Source organism: Ranitomeya variabilis, chromosome 1 (assembly GCF_051348905.1).
Source record: "Ranitomeya variabilis isolate aRanVar5 chromosome 1, aRanVar5.hap1, whole genome shotgun sequence".
NCBI classification, from domain to species: domain Eukaryota; kingdom Metazoa; phylum Chordata; class Amphibia; order Anura; family Dendrobatidae; genus Ranitomeya; species Ranitomeya variabilis.
Window position 1 is genome coordinate 638,817,275 of NC_135232.1, and position 24,624 is coordinate 638,841,898.

The 24,624-nt window shown below is 42.4% G+C and overlaps 1 protein-coding gene across 1 annotated transcript in view; it reads left to right on the forward strand.

Moving 5' to 3' along the window:
• The window catches only part of ARHGAP5 (Rho GTPase activating protein 5), an 85,995-nt gene that overhangs the window by 52,996 nt on the left and 8,375 nt on the right, over nt 1–24,624 (forward strand). The window contains exons 4-5 of the mRNA XM_077261087.1: nt 8,862–8,939; nt 16,687–16,818. Coding sequence (XP_077117202.1) covers nt 8,862–8,939; nt 16,687–16,818 — 210 coding nt within the window. The remainder of the gene's footprint in view (nt 1–8,861; nt 8,940–16,686; nt 16,819–24,624) is intronic.

Genomic DNA, 24,624 nt, shown 5'->3' on the forward strand with positions numbered 1-24,624 from the left:
ACGTCACTGGGCAATATACTATGTGGCTCTGTCCTGTATACTACGTCACTGGGCAATATACAGTGTAACTGGGCAATATACAATGTAACTGGGCAATATACTACATGGCTGGGCAATATACTGCGTGGCTGGGCAATATACTACGTGGACATACATATTCTAGAATACCCGATGCGTTAGAATCGGGCCACCATCTAGTTGTATCTATAACTGCATATAGCAAAAGTTATGCACAAATATATTTAATGGAATTCTAAAACTGTTGTGTACATATCTATGGTATACAGTGGAATGGAAAAGTTTGGGCACCCTTGGTCAAAATTACTGTTAATGTGAACAGTTAAGCAAGCTGAAGATGAAATGATTTCTAAAAGGCCTGGAGTTAAAGATGATATATTTTCATCTGTTTCTTCACCCTGCATGGTAGGTACTTAGTAGCACCTCGTTGTGCAACGCTTTTATGTTGCCAGGCAAGAGTCTTTCCATTGTCTGAGGGATTTTCATCCATTCTTCCTTGGAAATGTCTTCCAGTTCTGTGAGATTCCTGGGTTTTCTATGCATGCACTGCTATTTTGAGGTCTATCCACAGATTTTCAATGATGTTCAGATCAGGGGACTGTGAGGGCTATTGTAAAACCTTCAGATTGCGCCTTTTGAGGTAGTTTATTGTGGATTTTGACTTGTATCTAGGATCTTTATCCATTTGTAGAAGCCATCCTCTTTTAAATTTCAGCTTTTTTTTTTACAGATGGTGTTATGTTTGCATCAAGAATGTGTTGAAATTTCATTAATTCCATTCTTCCCTCTACCCGAGAAATGTTCCCTGTGTCATTGGCTGCAACACAACCCCAAAGCATCATTGATCCACTCCCATGCTTAATGGACGGCGAGATGTTCTTTTCCTGAAATTCTGTGCCCTTTTTTTCTTCACACATACCTTTGATCATTGTGGCCAAAGGGTTCTATTTTTACCTCATCGGTCCACAGGATTTGTGTGAAAAATGCATCAGGCTTGTTTAGATATTCTTTTGCATTCTTGTGACGCTGAATTTTAAGATGATGACGCAGGAGTGGTTTTGTGATGACTCCACCATGAAGGCCATATTTGTGCAGGTGTCTCTGAACAATAGAACAATGTACCACAACTCCGCAGTCTGCTAAATGTTTTTGAAGATCTTTTGCGGTTAAGCGAGGATTCTAATTTGCCTCTCTAGCAATCCTATGAGCAGTGCTCACTGAAATTTTACTTGGTCTTCCAGACCTGATCTTAACCTCTGCTGGTCTTGTTAACTGCCATTTCCTAATTGCATTTCAAACTTAGGAAAGAGCAACTTGAAAATGCTTTGCTATCTTTTTAGAGCCTTCTCCTGCTTTGTTGGCCTCCACCATTTTCTGTGCTAGGCATCAGCTTAGAAGAACCCATGGCTGTTGTTTTTCTCAAAAAGTTAGAGGAGGCTGGGTTTTTACGAAGCTGGGAAAATTGCATCACCGGGCCTTTCCTAACGATGATGGTGAACAAGTCATAACCCCAAGCTTATGTGCACACGTTGCGGATTTGGCTGTGAAATTTTCTGTGTAGATTCTGCATTTCTTGGCAGAAAACGCAGGTCAGAATCTGTGTGTTTTTTGTGCCTTTTTCGTGAAGATTTACTGTGGATTCTTTGTGGCTTTCATGTGTTTTTACCCCTGCAGATTTCTATTATGGAATCGGTTCAGAAACGCTGCAGATCCGCAAAAAGAAGTGACATTGTCCTTTTTATAATCCGCTGCATTTTCCGTGCGGAATTTTCCGCACCATTAGCACAGCATTTTTATTTTTCTATTGATTTACATTGTACTGTAAATCACTTGCGGATCTGGAGCGTTTCTGCTCTGAAAAAAACACTACGGATCCGCAGTAAATCCGCAACGTGTGCACATAGCCTTACGGGCTAATTAAGATCTGAAACCTTGGTCAAAGTTATATGAGCACAGAAATCGCCATGTGTGCCCAATCTTTTGTATCAGCCCATTATCCCTTTTGGAATTTTTAAAATTTAAAAAGACTTTCCTTTTTTGGCCTAAAATACAAAAGAAATGTGTCAACTTTGCAGTGTGTTCTGATTTATTCACACTGCGGGGCGGGATCTCGGGCCTCGGGTATGATGAATTCCATCAGATGATGCGAGTCGAAGGGCAGCGCAAGCCCGAAAAAGAAAAGCACAGCGCAGGCGCCGTGTACGTTACTGAAGATAGAGGAGGCGACGCCAGAAGAGCCACCTTGATAGAATGCAGCATTAGTGCTGCACAAGGTGGCTCTTTTAGTTAAAAACGCCAGAGGGAGGTGACAGGTTCCCTTTAAGGGCATATGCAGATTATGGCAGAGGATAATTGGCCCCATGCCTCTTACTCCACACGTGCCATCTTGGCTCCAAAGCGGATTCCCTTTTAGAGGGTGGCAATACTCGCACTCATGTGCCCCCAATCCTGGGCCAGCCTCAAAATTGTCGTCATTTATGAATGCTAATTAATTTCTAGGATAAATCCATCGTGATGGCGGAAGTTTTTTTGGGACTTGTGTTGGGTGTTTATCTCAAATCATTCTATTATGGAACCTCAGTCTTTTTTTTTTTTTGTGGGACAAGTTGTATCACACTGGGATACAAGTAGTATGCTGAAAGTCTTATTTTTTTTATTGATAGTGGGGGTTGACTGTGTAAACAAAAATAGCAATTTTGATGTGTTTTATGTCTACAGCTGGCCATGCAAAAAAAATAGCCCTTACCTAACTCAGTGGAGGAAAAAATACAAATGTTGCAGATCTCAGAACCTTGCAAAAAAAAATATCCATTACTAAAATAATAATAATAATAATAATAATAAAAGAGCTCCTTTAGGAATGGGAGAGTGAATACATTTTGGTGGTCTCGTGATGACTGCCTTTCCTGCTTTTCTCCTCCTTCGTTTATGACTTGTGTCCATCAATGGGTAATCATGGCTACATAGCAGTTTGCAGCGCTCCTCTTATGTAAGGATGACCATGAGGTCCTTCCGCCTTCCAGTATTTGGGGTTGAGTGCTCATTTTGTGCCTTGCAGCCATACTTCTTGTGAGATTGCGGCTTCCTCATATCCTTCTCATTTATCAATCAGAGCAGTATGTTGCTCGGCTTCGGCTGCTTTTCAGTTTTATTTTTTGCTGCTGTAAACTGTAATTCTACAGTCGGAGGGTGGGTGAGGGCAAGGAGATCTTAAATATTCCATTAACGTTTATGGGACATCTCCGCTCTGTAGCTCGGGGTGAACATTTTCAGCAGAGCAGATTTTAAAGATGGCTAGTCTAATAGAACGTGCTTCCATTGTTTCACCGCCCCAGGAATCACATTCACGTTGTGTCTTGCTTTCTTAAAGCATGTAGAAAATGTATGTCCTTTCATCAAACATTGCGCCTGCAACTTAACAAGTTGTATTTGCATTGATAGGTTTTTCTGGAGATTCAAGTACTTTTTTTTTTTTTTTAATATAGAATTTGTACTTTTACTGCATTATACATTAGTCCGTAGTAGTCATTCTAACTGGGTATTCCATATTCATAGGGTGGGAGATAATGTACTGATCTCTGGGGGTCTGACAGCATCTGCAAGCTACTAGGCATATTGGGAAATTAACTGGGCACTGTTCTTTTGGCTCGATCAGATTTGATCGCTAATAAATGATCAAAATTGCGAACTTAACTCATTGGACAAATTATTCCAGAGTGTAAGCCACACGACTGTTATTTATTTTGTTGTCTGTTATCTCTTGCAATCCGTCTCTGACTATAAGGCTATGTGCACACGTTGTGGATTCGTGTGCAGATTTTTCTGCACCGTTTTTGCAAAATCCGCAGGTAAAAATGCACTGCGTTTTACCTGCGGATTTACTGTGGATTTCCTGCGGTTTTTGTGCGGATTCCACCTGTGGTTTTACACCTGTGGATTTCTATAAAGGAGCAGTTGTAAAACGCTGCGGAATCCGCACAAAGAATTGACATGCTCCGGAAAATACAATGCAGCGTTTCCGCGCGGTATTTTCCGCAGCATGTGCACTGCAGATTTGGTTTTCCATAGGTTTACATGGTACTGTAAACCACGGCGAATCCGCAGTGGCCAATCCGCTGTGGATCCGCACCCAAATCCGCAACGTGTGCACATAGCCTAAACATGTATAATGGAGAGGCTTGCAAGTGAGAGGAAGTTCCAGCACCTATAGTGCTGATAAAGACAAGCTGACTTCTCCAAATGAGTGGAAAATTTAGGGTATGTGCACACGTTGCGGATTGGTCTGCGGAATTTTCCGCACAGAATCTGCATCTCTTGGCAGAAAACGCCGGCCAAAATGTTTGTGGATTTAATGCGGAATTGATGCAGATTACTTGCAGAATGTCATGCGTTTTTTGATGTGCGGATTTGCCTTACTCAATGTATAGTCAATGGATGCAGATATGCTGTGTTTCCGCACAAAGAATTGACCTGCTGCGGAAAATAAACCGCAGTGTTTCTGCGCAGAATTTTCTGCAGCATGTGCACAGCGGATTTGTTTTCCATAGGTTTACGTGGTACTGTACACTGCATGGAAAACTGCTGTGGATCCGCAGCCAAATCCGCAACGTGTGCACGTACCCAAACAAAGCATGGCGATCAGGACAATTAAATCTGTGTAGTATTTCTGGCTTCATGGAGAAAATGAAATTTAAAACCTCATTCACATGTATGAAAACTGGTTGCAAATGCTGAATGCAGCAAAAGTTTTCAATATTATTTGCAGCTATTTTTGCTACTATTGCATGAAAAATTAAACCGCAATTTAAAAATGTCATGCGTTTAAAAACAAACAAACCTCTTAACAGCATCTAAAATGACTTGGCACACGTTGCTGTAAATGGTATAGCTGGGGAGGAATGGCTTGTTGAAGGGGCAATCAAACGTTGAAGATATAGTAGCCACAGGGTCTTCTGGCATAATACCCCAAATGTCAGCAATTACCACTGTTGTAGGTGACAGTGAAGTACTAATTGCTTTATTAGCGCGGCTCATTATCTCTGCATGCTCATTAACTGCTTCTGTGCTTGGGGCAGGGATGTTGACAATTGGGGTTACTTACAGGATGGTTGTTGTTGTGCATTGCTCCATCACTGTATTAGTGTGTATGGTTTCTACGCTGGGCACATGGCGGCTGCAGGACAAGGATTAATGCCCCCATATGGCATCTGAATATAATTTTTGGGCATCCTTTAAGGATGAGCTGAAGAGGTGTCTGCTCCTGTAGGTGGAAGAAGCCAAGTGAGCAGTGTTTATAAGCGAGGCAACTTGCTCAGCTCCGTCATCCCGTATTTTGATATTGATCCCCAGGGTCCAATTAGTTCAGTACACTTGTCCAACAGTAAATAAAATAATAACGTTTCCTCTTCTAAGTACATGTGCGATGGCCGCCTCTGCCTCCCAGCAATGTACATCATTAACAGTCTGCATTGTTTGGATATTTTATTTTTTGTCATAGCCAAAATAACAGGAGTGAAGATGGCTGCACTCGCCAAGTAATAAAATCTTCTTTATTGATCTATTAGAAGCATAATAAACTCTAGCGGTGAGAGAATGAGCAAATCAGATAGCGGGCAACGGCCATTACACATCTACTGACACTTATGCAGGTCTCAATGGGCCGTTGTCTGTGATTCGGGTGACCGTGGTGAGTGCCGCCATCTTCAATCCGAATATTTTGTATTTTCGATCATACGGCTAATCACTTATAATGATCTGTGTGGGCTACATGCTCATTTTGAGTGGACTGTTCCTTTTCATCAATATTCTGCCAGCACTATAGGTGTTGAAACTTCCTTATTTCTACCGTTCTACATATTTTTTCCTATTATCACTGTGTCGATTCAAAATCTTTCCTTTTGTTGCTGCAGCTCCCATAGAGGCCTCTGCAACCCAAGGGTAACGGACTACAAACTCTTCTCACGTTCGCTTTAATATGCTCTTTCTAAGGAGTAGGATCGTCCCATACAGAATTTTTTGTCTGCTACCATTTCGTCATATGGATGTTTTTATTCTAGACACAAGACATAATAATTGCTTTGTTTTTCGTTGTCAATTTTTTTGGAGAGAGAAAACATTGATTGCAACAGTGTCGTTAACCGAGTTACTGAAATTACAAGCCCTGGAAGTCATTTTCCCATACTTGCACAAATTGTGGTCTCGTCACCAGAGCGGAGCAATAGGAGCAGTGCAGCTCGATGCGATTCCCCTCTGCTAGCTTGTGCGCCGTCGGACCGGTGGTACGCTTTAAGAGCACCATAAGGATAGAATAATTGCCAGTGGAATTTTTAATCTTTTAATTAACATTACTGATCGCTCCCATTAACGCGCTTTTTCAGATCAGCTAATCATATAGTTTAGATTCTATGTAGGCGGGTGAGTGGGTTTATGTCGGACCCCTGTAGAGCCACTTATCTTGTTGCACCAATGCATTCATGCTCTGAGAAGAGAAGCGAAGTATCCACCTACCTGACAGCTACCATCATGAGATTGTCGGCAGCCCCTGCAGCTTTAGCGCAAGCAGTAAAAAGCTTGTCTAATTTTTGTGGTTTCTCATTACTGTTCTTAGTTGAGTAGTTTTTGCTACTGTTTTTTCCATAAGTTGTTTTTTTATGTCGGTTCTACAAACTTTTTGAAAAGCGTGTGGACCTTCACCTGCGTGGGGGCATAACTGAGAGCGGTCAAAACTTGCCACAAATTAAGGATAGAAATGGAATTTATTCTACTACCGAAGTACATTTTTCATAGTTCTGTACAGCCGCTGAAATATGCACAACATTTCTTAGGAGTCGTACTTTACTCCGCGCCATCATTCCAATCAGTGGCTAATGAAGCAGTATGGACAAGATGTGAAGTGGCAACTCTGTTAATATGGCAGATTTACAACATATCCATTGTTTCTGTTCCCCTTGTTCATTATAAAACTTGAGCTTTCCGGCTCTCCACAAGTACAAACATCTGCGACCAAAATAGCACCAGAAGCAAATGCCGTAAGGGAGCGAAACCATTTGCTTTATCATGAGCTTTTCTCGGTTCCTCTTCTCGCTTTGTCTGGCGTTTCCAGTTCCTTGATTGAAGTAGAGTCATACTTAGATCTGAATGTATCCTAATCGTGAAGACAACAGTCTAACGTGACCTTATGGGGCAATGTCTCGCAAATCTATGAACTGGATAAGAATCTGTTCCTTTTTTGGCCGCTCGCCGCACAAGTCTTCAAGCAGCAGTAGCATTATGGTGTGTCTGCTGTTACGTGCTTCATGTGAAGGTTTGCTAAAGGCAAGCACAAATCTGTGTTCACTTAGCCGGCCATCTGCTCTGAAAAGGAAGTTCTGGAAGTGATCCCCAGCGGATCAGGCCAACGCTAACTAGTAAAAGTAAAATGCCGCTAGTATCATCCAGTCCTACACCAGAAAGAACTGCGTGATGATATATAATAACCTAGCAATGTGTACAGCCTGGCTCTATCAGATTGGAAGCATGTGTTTCCCACTATGGATCTTTTGTCTTGACTAAAAGCTACTCTGTATTCCCCACAAAAATTGATAAACTATGTATTTCGAAAGGGGATCCCCAAGCAGACCTTCCCTGATCCATGGAACCTATGCACGATGCAAGGTGGACATGGACAACCATTTTACATGGCAAATTTAAGTATCACCCAGCAGCTGTTGTGTGGAAAAATGTTAAGCGAGCCCAATATGTCTCTGGTACCATGGGTATATTAACCGTAGATGAAATATTCTACTCTTCGTTAGCCAGTTCATCTTTTATTTATTGACTCATTAATAGGAAGCTTCATAAACCCCAATAGAAAAGTTGGGGGAACAGGAATACATTTCTGTGCTCGTTGGGGTTTACCCCGCCATAATCATTTTAATAGAATATTCTATTCCTGAAAGAAATTTCAGGTTTCCAAAGGCACCAAGTGGTTAAAATAAGTGACTTGGTTTTTCTTTAGGCACCTTGCCCTTTGCGGATACGTTGTACTTTACTATACTGGGCAATGTATGAACGCCAGTACATGGTTGGAGACCATGAATTTTACTGGACACAGTGGTCAGACATCTGCAGGTTCAAGTCCCCTAAGGAGACTATAAAATACAGTAGAAAAAAAAAAAAACTTTTAAAAATATTAATTTTTTTTTTAATCTCTCTACCATTCCTCCCCCCACCCATTAATGAAAGAAAAAAATTAAGTCTATCAAAATATAAAATAAAACTCTAGAATAGCTGTTTTTTGGGTGGTCTACTGCAATAAGAGACTATCAAATCATCTTATCTACCCTAAAATGTTATCAATAAAAATGTCAGCTCAGACCACAAAAAACAAGTCCTCAGACAGCCCCGTTGATGAAAAATTGAAAATATTACGAGTCTTTGAAAACGACGACACAAGCTAATTATTCATTTATTTTTTGCAAAAAAAAAAATCTTCACTAACAAAAAAAAAAGCTCTGCATGTTTGGTAACTCTGTTATCGTACATACCTGGGGAATCATACTAGAATTTTTGCACTTGAAATTTTTTTCCCCCTATTTTCCAGTACATCACCTGATAAAATGAATGGTGTCATTCAAAGGTACAACTTTGTCTCAGGAGAAACAAGTCCTCATATGTCTGTTGACTCAAAAAGGGTAGAAGAAAATGAAAAATTGTTTGAGTGGGGAGGGGTAAAAAGATTCTTTGACTATGAATGTATTTTTCTGTGCTCTGGTACCAGAATCTGCATTTACGTTTGCTTGAGCCCTTTACACATTAGGCAACGTTAAAAGAAATATAATTTATAATTATTTGTTTAATTTCAGGACTTGGCACTGAGGGTCTATATCGTGTGTGCGGATACAAAACGGACCAAGATAATATTCAGAAGCTGTTTGACCAGAGTGAGTAATCGATGTTATTAGGTAATAGTTTACCACTTTCCACGCTATTATTGCTATGTACTAATAATCCATTCATTTAGTAACGTTGCACTTTTACTTTAACCCCTTCCCGACATTTGCAGTATATATACGTCATGGTTGGGAAGGACTTCCCGACCAATGCAGTATATATACTTCATGGAGATCGCCTGCGTACAGGATGCTGTGCGTGGGCAATCGCTGCCAGGTGTCAGTTGATTCTGCCTGCTGACACCCGGCACTCTAACTGGCAAAGTGCTGCAATCGATTGCAGCATATAGCGAGCTGGCAGAGAGAGAAAACCCCTCTGCCCTTGGATCGCCGCCCCCATGATGTCATCACGGGGGCCCGATCGTTGCCATGGTCACTCGATGTCATCATGACGACATCTGGGTCACCAGAGCTAGCAAACTTTCTAAATCATGCTCAGAGCATGATGTAGCCAAGTTTGTCAGTGCAGCACTGACAGTTTTCAAGGCATGGGAAAGCTCCTGCATTCCCATGCTTAATAAGCAATCGGGCTGAATAAAGTGAAAAAAATTATGTTTAAATATATATTAAAAAAAGCACATTTTTTTTTTCAATATATTGTACCCATTAAAAAAATATTTATATGAAATTTTTTTTGAGAAAAAGTACACACTTTGTATTGCCTCGTCCGGAACTACCCAACCTATAAAACTGTCCCACTAGTTAACCACTTCAGAGAATACCGTAATAAAAAAAAAGCCAAAGAGCAATGCTTTTTCATCATACTGCCAAACAATAAGTGAAATAAAACGCAATCAAAAAGATGAATGTAAATAAAAGTGGTATCACTGAAAATGTCATCTTTTCCCACAAAAAACAAGCTGTCACACAGCTCCGTCAGCAGGAAAATAGTTATAGCTCTCAGGAAAAAGCGATGTAACAATAATTATTTTTGCTATAGAATAGTTTTTATTGCGTAAAAGTGCCAAAACATAAACTATATATAAATGTGATATCACTGTAATCGGACTAACCCAAAAAATAAAGCCGCCTTATCAAGTTTACCACAGCAACGGCATTAAAAAAACAAACAATTCCAGAATTGCTGATTTTTGTTCATTCTGCCTCCCAAAAATCCGAATAAAAAGAGATCCAAAAATGTTGTGACCGAAAACGGTACCGCAAAAAAAACAAGCCTTCACAGAACTGTGGGATGAAATATGGAAAAATTATAGCGCTCAAAATATGGTGATGACCTAGTTTTTTCAATAAGAAGCATCTTTTAGTGTATGACCGCAGCCAAACATAAAAAAATTATATTAATCTGGTATCTCTGTAATTGTACCGATCCGAATAATAAAGTTGTCTAATCACTTATACCGCACGATGAACGGGGTAAAAATAAATAAAACCGATTCTTCACCTGTTGGTGACTTGTTCATTCTGCCTCCCAAAGATCGCAGTAAGGCTCAGCGCACATTTATCCTGCGCGCTCTGTGCTGAGCGATTACACCAGAGGTTCCATGTAAATGTCTTAAATATGTGATTCAGACCAAACCCCTGGCGGAAGATACCTTGTAATGAGGCAGATTGAGGTACTGTGGACGCTGTGTGGCTGCTTATGATCCGGCTGTGTCTTGTCTTTTTAAGCGTGCATAAAAGTGCCATCAACCACAGTTTTGTGCACCTCTGAAAAAAGGACACTGTTGAACAGAGTCCAGACAAAGTCCAGAGTAACTGCTACCTTATTATAGTGAATGGATCCATCGGGGGTTTCATTTGAATCGCGTCACTCAGAGGCTTAGATGGAAACCCCAATATAAGTGCTCAGCGTAGAGCGCCGGATAAATGTGATCCCAAACATTATGTAAATATTCCCAATACAAGCTTCAAATCAGTCCACAAAAATGCAAGTCCCTACTGAGGTCTGTCATCTGTTAATGGAAATATAGGGGCTTCCACATTACTGGTAGCACAAAGGCTCTGGAAAAGCGAAAAGGCTCCTCACCCGTCAAAAGAAATTCAGCAAATTCTGTGCACCCAATTCCAAATGACCCCCCTACCTTTTGAGTACAGTGTGCCTAAACTGCAGTTAGCTTCCACATATTTGGCATTCCTATAGGGAACTGGGCTCATTTACTGGTCACTACAGCTTATTGGTCTCTACAATGGAAGTTTGCAATTTTCACTCAGCAACATCCACTGCTCCTTGTTTCTGGAAAAGACCCATGGAATGAAAAATCATCACTAAACCTGTAGATAAATTCCCAAAGGGTTATAAGTTCCAAAATGGGGTCCCTTGAGGGGGAATTCTGCTATTCTAGCACTTAAAGGATCTGTATATGAAATCTGCATACTATTCTAGAAATATTTGCTCTTCAGGAGGCAAATTGCACAACTGTCTTTCTCTCCGTGTGGCTAAGCAGTATTGTATAGCCACATATGGGGTATTTCTACATTCAGGAGATGATCCTGCACCCCTAGATGAATTCATTGAGAGGTGTAGTTTGTAAAATGGGGTCACTTATGGGGGTTTTGCTTTTCTTGTACCTCAGGCCTTTGGCTTTGCCCAATATGATATGGCACCCTCAAACCAGTCCAGCAAAATCTGAACTCCAATATGGCGCCTCTTCTTTTCTGAACTTTGCACTGTTCCTCAAATGTTGTTTTCGCCGACATATGGGGTATCTGCATACTCCAGAGAAATTGCATAAAAGATTTTGGGGTCTATTATCTTCTGCTATAATTCTGAAAATGAAACAATTTGGGGCTAAAACAACATTTTTGTGTTTTTATAAATGTTTTTTCCTTTTTTACATATCCACATTGTAAAATTCTGTGAAGCATCTGTGGGTTCAAGGGGCTCACCACATATCTAAATAAATTCCAAAATGGGGTCACTTGTGGGTGTTTTCCACTGCTTAGGCACATCAAACGCGACACGACATCTGCAGATCATTCCATCAGAGTCGGCTTTCCAAAACGTCACTCCTTCCTTTGAGCCCTGCCATGCACCCAAACAACAGTTTTCACTCCCATATGGAGTATTTGTGTGCTCAGGAGAAATTGCACAACACATTTTTGGGTTCATTTTCTTCTGTAGTTTAAAAATTGGGGCAAAAAAAGTTTTTGTGGGGAAAAATTTTTTTTTTTGTTTGGTTTTTCAATAAATCTTCACAGCTCTATGCTCACCACACATCTAGATAAGTTTCTTGGGGGGGGTCTAGTTCCCAAAATGGGGTCACGTGTGAGGGGTTTCCACTGTTTAGGCACCTCAGGGGCTCTACAAACACAACATGGCGTTCGCTAATTATTCCAGCAAATTTTGCATTCAAAACATCAAATGACGCTCCTCCCCTTCCAAGCCCTGCTGTGCTCTCAAATAATAGGTTTCCTTCACATATTCAGCATCTTTGTACTCAGGAGAAATTGCACAACAAATTTTATGGTGAAATTTGTAAAGATACCCTTGAGAAATTGAATAATTTGGGGCTAAAGTATAATTTTTGTGTAAAAGTTAATTTTTTTCTTTCCACATTGCAAAAATTCCTGTGAGGCACCTGAAGGGTTAATAAACTTCTTGAATGTGGTTTTCAGCAGTTTTTACAACGGTGTCACTTTTGGCTATTTTCTGTCATATAGACCCCTGAAAGTCACTAGAAATGTGATGTGGTCCCTAAAAATTTTTTTGTAAATTTTGTTGGAAAAATTAGAAAATGCTGGTTAACCCTTATAACTTCCTAACAAAAAAATTTCAAACATTGTGCTGATGTAAAGTAGACATGTGGTAAATGTTCTTTATTAACTATTTTGTGTGACAAATCTCTGATTTAAGGGCATAAAAATAAAATTTTGAAACTTGGTTTCTAAATTTTCGCCACATTTACGTTTTTTTTTTTTGTTTTTGTTTTCCACAAACACAAGCCATATTAAATAAATTTACCACGATCATGAAGAACTATTGGCATGCCATGGTGAATGTAGCTGCTGGACTCTCCTGTAATATCTTACAGACCCCATTGGCATGCCATGGCAAATGTAGCTGCTGGAGCCTCCCGTAATAACGTATAGACCCCTATTGGCATGCCATGGTAAATGTAGCTGCTGGACCCTCCCGTAATAACGTACAGACCCCTATTGGCATGCCATGGTGAATGTAGATGCTGGACCCTCCCGTAATAACGTACAGACCCCATTGGCATGCCATGGTAAATGTAGCTGCTGGACCCTCCCGTAATAACGTACAGACCCCTATTGGCATGCCATGGTGAATGTAGATGCTGGACCCTCCCGTAATAACGTACAGACCCCATTGGCATGCCATGGTAAATGTAGCTGCTGGACCCTCCCGTAATAACGTACAGACCCCTATTGGCATGCCATGGTGAATGTAGATGCTGGACCCTCCCGTAATAACGTATAGACCCCTGTTGGCATGCCATGGTAAATGTATCTGCTGGACCCTCCCGTAATAACGTACAGACCACTATTGGCATGCTATGGTGAATGTAGCTGCTGGACCCTCCCGTAATAACGTATAGACCCTTATTGGCATGCCATGGTGAATGTAGCTGCTGGACCCTCCTGTAATAACGTATAGACCCTTATTGGCATGCTATGGTGAATGTAGCTGCTGGACCCTCCCGTAATAACGTACAGACCCTTATTGGCATGCCATGGTGAATGTAGCTGCTGGACCCTCCTGTAATAACGTATAGACCCTTATTGGCATGCTATGGTGAATGTAGCTGCTGGACCCTCCCGTAATAACGTACAGACCCCTATTGGCATGCCATGGTGAATGTAGCTGCTGGACCCTCCCGTAATAACGTACAGACCACTATTGGCATGCTATGGTGAATGTAGCTGCTGGACCCTCCCGTAATAACGTATAGACCCTTATTGGCATGCCATGGTGAATGTAGCTGCTGGACCCTCCCGTAATAACGTACAGACCCCTATTGGCATGCCATGGTGAATGTAGCTGCTGGACCCTCCCGTAATAACGTATAGACCCCTGTTGGCATGCCATGGTGAATGTAGCTGCTGGACCCTCCCGTAATAACGTATAGACCCCTGTTGGCATGCTATGGTGAATGTAGCTGCTGGACCCTCCCGTAATAACGTACAGACCCCTATTGGCATGCCATGGTGAATGTAGCTGCTGGACCCTCCCGTAATAACGTATAGACCCCTGTTGGCATGCTATGGTGAATGTAGCTGCTGGACCCTCCCGTAATAACGGTCAGACCCCTATTGGCATGCCATGGTGAATGTAGCTGCTGGACCCTCCCGTAATAACGTACAGACCACTATTGGCATGCTATGGTGAATGTAGCTGCTGGACCCTCCCGTAATAACGTATAGACCCTTATTGGCATGCCATGGTGAATGTAGCTGCTGGACCCTCCCGTAATAACGTACAGACCCCTATTGGCATGCCATGGTGAATGTAGCTGCTGGACCCTCCCGTAATAACGTATAGACCCCTGTTGGCATGCCATGGTGAATGTAGCTGCTGAACCCTCCCGTAATAACGTACAGACCCCTATTGGCATGCCATGGTGAATGTAGATGCTGGACCCTCCCGTAATAACGTACAGACCCCATTGGCATGCCATGGTAAATGTAGCTGCTGGACCCTCCCGTAATAACGTACAGACCCCTATTGGCATGCCATGGTGAATGTAGATGCTGGACCCTCCCGTAATAACGTATAGACCCCTGTTGGCATGCTATGGTGAATGTAGATCCTGGACCCTCCCGTAATAATGTACAGACCACTATTGGCATGCTATGGTGAATGTAGAGCCTGGACCCTCCCGTAATAATGTACAGACCCCTATTGGCATGCTATGGTGAATGTAGCTGCTGGACCCTCCCGTAATAACGTACAGACCCCATTGGCATGCCATGGTAAATGTAGCTGCTGGACCCTCCCGTAATAACGTACAGACACCTATTGGCATGCCATGGTGAATGTAGATGCTGGACCCTCCCGTAATAACGTATAGACCCCTGTTGGCATGCCATGGTAAATGTATCTGCTGGACCCTCCCGTAATAACGTACAGACCACTATTGGCATGCTATGGTGAATGTAGATCCTGGACCCTCCCGTAATAATGTACAGACCCCTATTGGCATGCTATGGTGAATGTAGCTGCTGGACCCTCCCGTAATAACGTATAGACCCTTATTGGCATGCCATGGTAAATGTAGCTGCTGGACCCTCCCGTAATAACGTATAGACCCTTATTGGCATGCCATGGTAAATGTAGCTGCTGGACCCTCCCGTAATAACGTATAGACCCTTATTGGCATGCCATGGTGAATGTAGCTGCTGGACCCTCCCGTAATAACGTACAGACCCCTATTGGCATGCTATGGTGAATGTAGCTGCTGGACCCTCCCGTAATAACGTATAGACCCTTATTGGCATGCTATGGTGAATGTAGCTGCTGGACCCTCCCGTAATAACGTATAGACCCCTATTGGCATGCCATGGTAAATGTAGCTGCTGGATCGGCATGCACACTATATAAAATATTTGCTGGGAAGAGTCATAACCCTCCTGTCCATTTAGTTTTGGATTTCCCAGTCTTGTTTTGTCATCCCCATCTTCCAAGAACCATGCTGTGAGAGCTTGTTTTTTGTGGGTGAGCTGAAGTTTTTATGAGTACCATTTTGGTCTACTTACAACTTTTTGACCAGTTTCTTGGGTGGTGATGTGACCAATTCAGCCAACATAACGTTTTTTGGGGGGATTTTTTTGCGTTTACCATTGGGAATAAATAACTCCTTAGTAAACATTTCAGGCCTTCTGTATTGCAGAGCCTTTTCATGTCAGCATTCTTGTTTATAGCTGACGACAGCATTTATTTGTTGGGATGTTTTCCGAATTACTTGCCATAAAAGATGATTTTATAATGAAAAACTGCTCCTATGCCGCAGGGTTTATCAGTAGCGATGAGTCCAAGTGCTCGTTAGGGGAGCTTGCCTAGAGTTCTCGGGTATGCAGAGTATCGTGGGTGCTCAAGTGATGTGTTCGATTTATTGCGCCCTCATGTTTCGCAGCTGTCAGACTGCCACAAAACATGCAGAGATTGCCTGATATACATGGGCCATCCCCATGTTTTGTGGCTGGTTAACAGCTGTGACACACGTGGGCTCGGGTAATCGAACATGTCATTGGAGCATCCACGATATTTGGTCCAAACTTGAGTAACGAGCACTTGCTCTCATCACTAGTTATCAGGGCAAAACAAAACGCTGCCCATGAAATTAGAGTTGTAAAATAAACTTTGTTATATTCACCTACCGGCACCCACCTGGGTCCAGCGCAGGCCGCTCAGTAAGCGGTGATGTCACTGTTTCTCCAGACCGCTGCAGCCAATCTGCTGGTACAGAGACAATTCTTCCTATCTCTGCTGAAGCTGGATCCAAGCATGTGCTGGTAGATGAGTGTGACCTGGTTTTTACGTTTCACATATCCAAAGCTTTGTTTTTCCCTGGACAGATCCTTTAATTGTTTTTTGTTTTTTTTATTACAGACTCTATCTGCATTTGTGAGATTAGTTCTGTTTGCACAGTGCCTGTTATTCCCCTTCATTATCAATATAGTGGGAGAGAACACACTGTTCAGGTTACAACAGCCTCTTTGTACTTTGGTGACAAGCCCTTGGTGTCTCCTTCTTTCCATCCTTGGAGATGTCTCGTGCCTGTTCTCATACTCATGTGCTGTCTCTTTTGTATTGCAGATAACAGTCTGAACCTGGCGACCATGGAAGTTAATGTAAATGCGGTGGCTGGTGCTCTCAAGGCATTTTTTGCTGATCTGCCGGCCCCTCTAATACCATATATTCATCACCCTGAACTTCTGGAAGCTTCTAGTAAGTAGAAGTCATTTATATCTACCTTCTCTGGGTGCTAGCCGGTCACTGCTATGAGATAATACATGGAGCGAAAATAGCCATGGCCATCCCATAACATTCCGCTAATCCGGAACCGGACTCCTGATGTGGCGCTTATCACATATTTTTCAATAATTGGACATAAAATAATCACACTATCTGGAAGGCCAATATAAAACTTTATGGTAAAAGGAAAGTGTCATCAGAATAAAAATTAATTTTTAAATACAATACTTAGAAATATAATTGTTAATATAGATAATAAAATACAATACTAATACTCAGGTTCTATTAATACACAATTTATAAGTTAATTTAATAATAATACTCTTAATTTATATAGCGCAGACCTATTCTGCAGCGCTTTACAATTCAGCAGTTCATATAGTCCTAGGTAACAACGTTAATGATAATAGAATAATTAAAGCAAAATAATGACAACCCTGCCCAATCTACAATGAGGTGGGGAGACACAAAGTATAGGGGCTTATTTACTATATAATTGTCTAAGGGGTACTTCCGTCTGTCTGTCCCGGAATTCCCGCGTCGCTTATTGGTCTCGCTAGCTGCCTGTCCTGGCTGCCGCGACCAATCAGCGACGGGCACAGTCTGATTAGTCCCTCCCTACTTCAATCCAGTCAGTGCCCGGCGCCCGCTCCATACTGCCTCCATAGGCTTCCATTATAGCCGATGACGGGTTTTCCTCGGAACGTTTTCTCTGCACGACAGACCGCTATTTTCCGACGGATCCAGTGCACCACAGATGAAACAGATGGCCATCCGTTACAATCCGTCGCTAATACAAGTCTATGGGAAAAAACAGGATCCTGCAGAGAAATTTTCAGGATCCTGTTTTTTCAAAACTCGACGGGAGAGATAAGACGGAAGTGTGAAAGAGGCCTAACCCAGAGGAGATGTGAGGAGGGATGGGAGCTAATTTCCGGACAGATATTTTCTATTTTCTCTGTTAAGTGGGAGGTCAGATCATCAGCACAAATGTCTTCTATAAGGACCTGTGCTTTCGGGCCGAGGAGGGAGTGAAGGGTGTCCGTTTTTTTGTGGTGTTTGATAGTGAGGAGATAAGGGTGGTAAAGTAGGTCTGTTTGGCGAGGTGAAGGGCAGAGGTATAGGTTGTTAACATATATTTATAATGGATAACGTTTTCTGGTATGTGAGTTTTCCTCTGTAGACATTGGGCACTTGCGTACCCGCTGATTTTGGGGGCATGGCCCAGCCGTCTATCTCTTTTGACTGCTCAGTGACAGACTGTCAGGGAACTGAAGTTATCAGGCGGTTTTGTATGTGAGATAAGCCGCTGCCGGATGATTGGGCTGCAGCTCTGTAATAAGAGAACACAGGAGCGCCAGCCAAGCAGAGAGCTTACTAGGTGTGGGGGAGTCGGGAGAGATGATGGCTTGGTCAGCAGATGTCCAATGTGTATGGCTGACATTAGCCAGTAGTCTTGCCATTCTGTTCACAGGCAGGATTAGGAAAACGCCTGTCTATGGATGCCACAGTATCTGTAATGCACCGATAACAGATGGTCATCACTCTATCAGTCTGCAAACATTTCTAGTCTATTGTAGCCTATGTCCATATATCTGCTGTAAAGCACCACAGCAAAGATGGCCACCCCGATATCCATGTATCAGAAATAAAATTAGAAAAACAATGTTTACATCCTACTAAATGTAATTCTATGCAGGGTCAATTATTCAGGTACTGACCTCTGAGATTCTACTCTATACTGAGATTTACAGAAGGTCCAGCACATCATGCTGTCTGTGGCAAAAAGACGTCTTTCTGGTTAGGCTTATACCTACTATATTGTTCAAAAACCATTTCTTCCATCATATACCAATCCTATTTAACCCCAATTCGACTTTTTAAAATGGGTCGCCTTCACTCGTCGGATTGTCTGAGATGTCATTCTAGTGATGCAGATTTTATTCATATGATTTGGAGGTGTCCTGTTATTCTTCATTATTGGAGGGAGGTGACAACATTATTGACGTCCTTGTTGTCGATTCCTGTCCCACTTGAGCCACTGATCTGTTTATTTGGGGTGTGGGATGCGGAGACCTGGGACCATTACACTGGGATTTTTCTGCGAGAGACGCTGTTTATAGCGCGAAAGGTGTTAGCGTTGCGATGGATGGGTGGTTCTTGCCCATCTCTTAGAGCTTGGGTTGATTTAGTGAACTCAATTATCCCGTATGAACGGACACTGTATCAGAATAGAGGATGTCTAGATAAATTTGAGAAAATATGGGGTAGATGGAACTCCTCTTACCATACTCTATAATCGATAATAATTTAATATATATGTAAGACGTAAGATCCGTGACTTTGGGGGCATTGCTTACAGGGTGAAATTTATGAGTACCATATTTTTCGGACTATAAGGCGCACCCAGGTTTTAGAGGTGGAAAATAGGGGAAAAAATATTTGAAGCAAAAAAATGTGGTAAAATATTTAATAACATAAATAACATACTATTGTATGTGGTGTTATTATATATAATAGTATGTTATTATGGTGGAAGCTGCGGGACCAGTGTGGTGTCTGTAAAGTACTATATGAAGATGCTGGAGGGTGAGTATAAGAATGGGGGCACAGGGCTTATATTGGAAGCACCACTCCAGCACTGCAAAATAACACTGGAGTGCTGCTTTAAAATCCCATGGGAGAACTATAACTCCCAGCATGTCCTGCAGATCCTATGACATGCTGGGAGTTGTAGTTCACCAAAGGAGTGGCAGAGTGCTTTATTGTGTTTTGTAAAGACTAACCTCTTAATTGTGCGAGCCAGCCTGTAGTGAGGTAAAAGCATCCCATGAGTGAACACACAGAGCCCTCCCTCTTGTTGCCTTTCCACAGCACAGGTTATAAGAGGAAGCCTGCAGATTCTAGTGGGGAGTCTGAAGGACCTGTGATGATGTCAAGAAAAAGGAGGGCTCTGAGCTGCCATGTGATGCTCCAGCCCGCCCACTTCTGACATCACACAGGTCCTCCTTGTGCACAGCACTCAGCGTCCAGCACAGGCAGGTATGCAGCGATCTCCTCACCCCTGGCCCCTGCTGCTGCTGCCTCCTCCTCCCCCGGACACACAGATCTCCCCAGCTGCTGCAGGAATCCAGCGCTGAGGAAACCATGTGTGTCCCTGCTTAAGTGCAGTATTCATTTGCTGCTCCTCACAGCTCAGCTGATAGGTGGGCGGGGAAGTAGCTAATGAATATTCACTGCACTTAATCATCAGGACCACATGGTTTCCCCAGCGCTGATTCCAGGCAGTGGGGACATTTTTCTGCCTCCTGAAGTGGGATTACAGTGCGATCCCACTCGCTACTGCCCCCCTCCCCACATGCTACATCCCGACCATAAGACGCACCCACACTTTCCTCACAAATTTGGAGGAAAAAAAGTGCCTCTTATGGTCGGAAAAATACGGTAATTCTCTTTTTGGCGGCATTCTATTGGTAGTTAATGTAGTTAAGGTTACTCAATAGGAGATTTATAGGATACTAGCTGTACTACCCGGCTTCGCCCGGGTTAATGACTGCTGTTAGCAAAATAGAATGTGTTAACAAAAATTTATTCTGCACACAAAAACCACAAAACAAATAGATAGAAATGTAATTATTAAAAGGCAAAAACTAAGCAAATAGAAGCATTTCACAACATATATTAGCTTTGTTATACTGAGAATGTCTTTGTTGCCTATATTAACCAATCAGAGCTCAGGTTAATTAACTGTAGCAAAATAGAAGCTGAGCTGTGATTGGTTGCTATTGGCAGCCTGATAAATCCCCAGCCAACAGGAAGCCCTCCCCCCTGGCAGTATATATTAGCTCACACATACACATAATAGACAGGTCATGTGACTGACAGCTGCCGTATTTCCTATATGGTACATTTGTTGCTCTTGTAGTTTGCTTATTAATCAGATTTTTATTTTTGAAGGACAATACCAGACTTGTGTGTGTTTTAGGGCGAGTTTTATGTGTCAAGTTGTGTGTGTTGAGTTGCGTGTGGCGACATGCATGTAGCGACTTTTGTGAGATGAGTTTTGTGTGGCGACATGCGTGTAGCAACATTTTGTGTGTTGAGTTGCATGTGACAGGTTAGTGTAGCAAGTTGTGTGCAGCAAGATTTGTGCATGGCGAGTTTTGCGCGTGGCGAGTTTTATGTGTGGTGCATTTTGAGTATGTGCAAGTTTTGTGTGAGGCAACTTTTGCATGTGGTGCAACTTTTGTACATGTGGCAATTTTTCTGTGTGTGCAAGTTTTGCATGAGGTGAGTTTTCCATGAGGTGAGTTTTGCACGTGTGGCGAGTTTTGCGTGAGCCTAGTTTTGCATATGGCGAGTTTTGCATGTAGCGAGTTTTGAGTGGTGACTTTTGTGTTTCGACTTTTATGTGGCGAGGTTGGTGTGTGTGTGTGGTGAAATGTGTGCTGAGGGTGGTATATGTGTTCAAGCACGTGGTAGTGTGTGGCGCATTTTGTGTTTGTGTTCATATCCCCGTGTGTGGTGAGTATCCCATGTCGGGGCCCCACCTTAGCAACTGTACGGTATATACTCTTTGTCGCCATCGCTCTCATTCTTTAAGTCCTCATTGTTCACATCTGGCAGCTGTCAATTTTCCTCCAACACTTTTCCCTTCACTTTTTCCCCATTATGTAGATAGGAGCAAAATTGTTTGGTGAATTGGAACGCGCGGGGTTAAAATTTCACCTCACAACATAGCCTATGACGCTCTCGGGGTCCAGACGTGTGACTGTGCAAAATTTTGTGGCTGTAGCTGCGACGGTACAGATGCCAATCCCGGACATACACACATACATACATACACACATTCAGCTTTATATATTAGATATACCTGTATGTAATCTCCTGTATATAGTATATACCTGTGTGTCATCTCACCTATATATAGTATATATCTGTGTGTCATCTCCTGTATATAGTATATACCTGTATGTCATCTCCTCCTATACATAGCATATACCTGTGTCATCTCCTCCTGTATATACTATATACCTGTAGGTAATCTGCTCCTGTATATAGTATATACCTGTGTGTCATCTCCTCCTGTATATAGTATATACCTGTATGTCATCTCCTCCTGTATGTCATCTCCTCCTGTATGTAGTATGTACCTGTATGTCATCTCCTCCTCTATATAGTATATACCTGTGTGTCATCTCTCCTGTATATAGTATATATCTGTGTGTCATCTCCTCCTGTATATAGTATATACCTGTGTGTCATCTCCCCTGTAAATAGTATATACCTGTGTGTCATCTCCTGTATATAGTATATAGCTGTATGCCATCTCCTCCTGTATTAGCCCTCGTTCACACGTTATTTGGTCAGTATTTTTACCTCAGTATTTGTAAGCTAAAATGGCAGCCTGATAAATCCCCAGCCAACAGTAAGCCCACCCCCTGGCAGTATATATTAGCTCACACATACACATAATAGACTGGTCATGTGACTGACAGCTGCCGGATTCCTATATGGTACATTTGTTGCTCTTGTAGTTTGTCTGCTTATTAATCAGATTTTTATTTTTGAAGGATACCAGACTTGTGTGTGTTTTAGGGCGAGTTTCGTGTGTCAAGTTGTGTGTGTTGAGTTGCGTGTGGCGACATGCATGTAGGGACTTTTGTGAGATGAGTTTTGTGTGGCGACATGCGTGTAGCAACTTTTTGTGTGTCGAGTTGCATGTGACAGGTTAGTGTAGCAAGTTGTGTGCAGCAAGTTTTGCGCATGGCGAGTTTTGCGCGTGGCGAGTTTTATGTGTGGTGCCTTTTGAGTATGTGCAAGTTTTGTGTGAGGCAACTTTTGCATGTGTTGCAACTTTTGTGCATGTGGCAATTTTTCTGCGTGTGGCAATTTTTCTGCGTGTGCAAGTTTTGCGTGTGGCGAGTTTTGCACGTGTGGCGAGTTTTGCATGTGGAGAGTTTTGCGCGTGGCGAGTTTTGAGCGGCGACTTTTGTGTTTCTACTTTTATGTGGCGAGGTTGGTGTATGTGTGGTGAAATGTGCACTGAGGGTGGTATATGTGTTCGAGCACGTGGTAGTGTGTGGCGCATTTTGTGTGTGTGTTCATATCCCCGTGGTGGTGTGATTATCCCATGTTGGGGCCCCACCTTAGCAACTGTACAGTATATACTCTTTGGTGCCATCGCTGTCATTCTTTAAGTCCCCCTTGTTCACATCTGGCAGCTGTTAATTTGCCTCCAACACTTTTCCTTTCATTTTTTCCCCATTATGTAGATAGGGGCAAAATTGTTTGGTGACTTGGAAAGCGCGGGGTTAAAATTTCACCTCACAATATAGCTTTGACGCTCTCAGGGTCCAGACGTGTGACTGTGCAAAATTTTGTGCCTGTAGCTGCGACGCCTCGAACACTTTTCCTTTCACTTTTTCCCCATTATGTAGATAGGGGCAAAATTGTTTGGTGAATTGGAAAGCGCGGGGTTAAAATTTCACCTCACAACATAGCCTATGACGCTCTCGGGGTCCAGACGTGTGACTGTGCAAAATTTTGTGGCTGTAGCTGCTACGGTTCAGATGCCAATCCCGGACATACATACATACATACATACATACACACACACACACATTCAGCTTTATATATTAGACTAGCTGTACTACCCGGCTTCGCCCGGGTTAATGACTGCTGTTAGCAAAATAGAATGTGTTAACAAAAATTTATTCTGCACACAAAAACCACAAAACAAATAGATAGAAATGTAATTATTAAAAGGCAAAAACTAAGCAAATAGAAGCATTTCACAACATATATTAGCTTTGTTATACTGAGAATGTCTTTGTTGCCTATATTAACCAATCAGAGCTCAGGTTAATTAACTGTAGCAAAATAGAAGCTGAGCTGTGATTGGTTGCTATTGGCAGCCTGATAAATCCCCAGCCAACAGGAAGCCCTCCCCCCTGGCAGTATATATTAGCTCACACATACACATAATAGACAGGTCATGTGACTGACAGCTGCCGTATTTCCTATATGGTACATTTGTTGCTCTTGTAGTTTGCTTATTAATCAGATTTTTATTTTTGAAGGACAATACCAGACTTGTGTGTGTTTTAGGGCGAGTTTTATGTGTCAAGTTGTGTGTGTTGAGTTGCGTGTGGCGACATGCATGTAGCGACTTTTGTGAGATGAGTTTTGTGTGGCGACATGCGTGTAGCAACATTTTGTGTGTTGAGTTGCATGTGACAGGTTAGTGTAGCAAGTTGTGTGCAGCAAGATTTGTGCATGGCGAGTTTTGCGCGTGGCGAGTTTTATGTGTGGTGCATTTTGAGTATGTGCAAGTTTTGTGTGAGGCAACTTTTGCATGTGGTGCAACTTTTGTACATGTGGCAATTTTTCTGTGTGTGCAAGTTTTGCATGAGGTGAGTTTTCCATGAGGTGAGTTTTGCACGTGTGGCGAGTTTTGCGTGAGCCTAGTTTTGCATATGGCGAGTTTTGCATGTAGCGAGTTTTGAGTGGTGACTTTTGTGTTTCGACTTTTATGTGGCGAGGTTGGTGTGTGTGTGTGGTGAAATGTGTGCTGAGGGTGGTATATGTGTTCAAGCACGTGGTAGTGTGTGGCGCATTTTGTGTTTGTGTTCATATCCCCGTGTGTGGTGAGTATCCCATGTCGGGGCCCCACCTTAGCAACTGTACGGTATATACTCTTTGTCGCCATCGCTCTCATTCTTTAAGTCCTCATTGTTCACATCTGGCAGCTGTCAATTTTCCTCCAACACTTTTCCC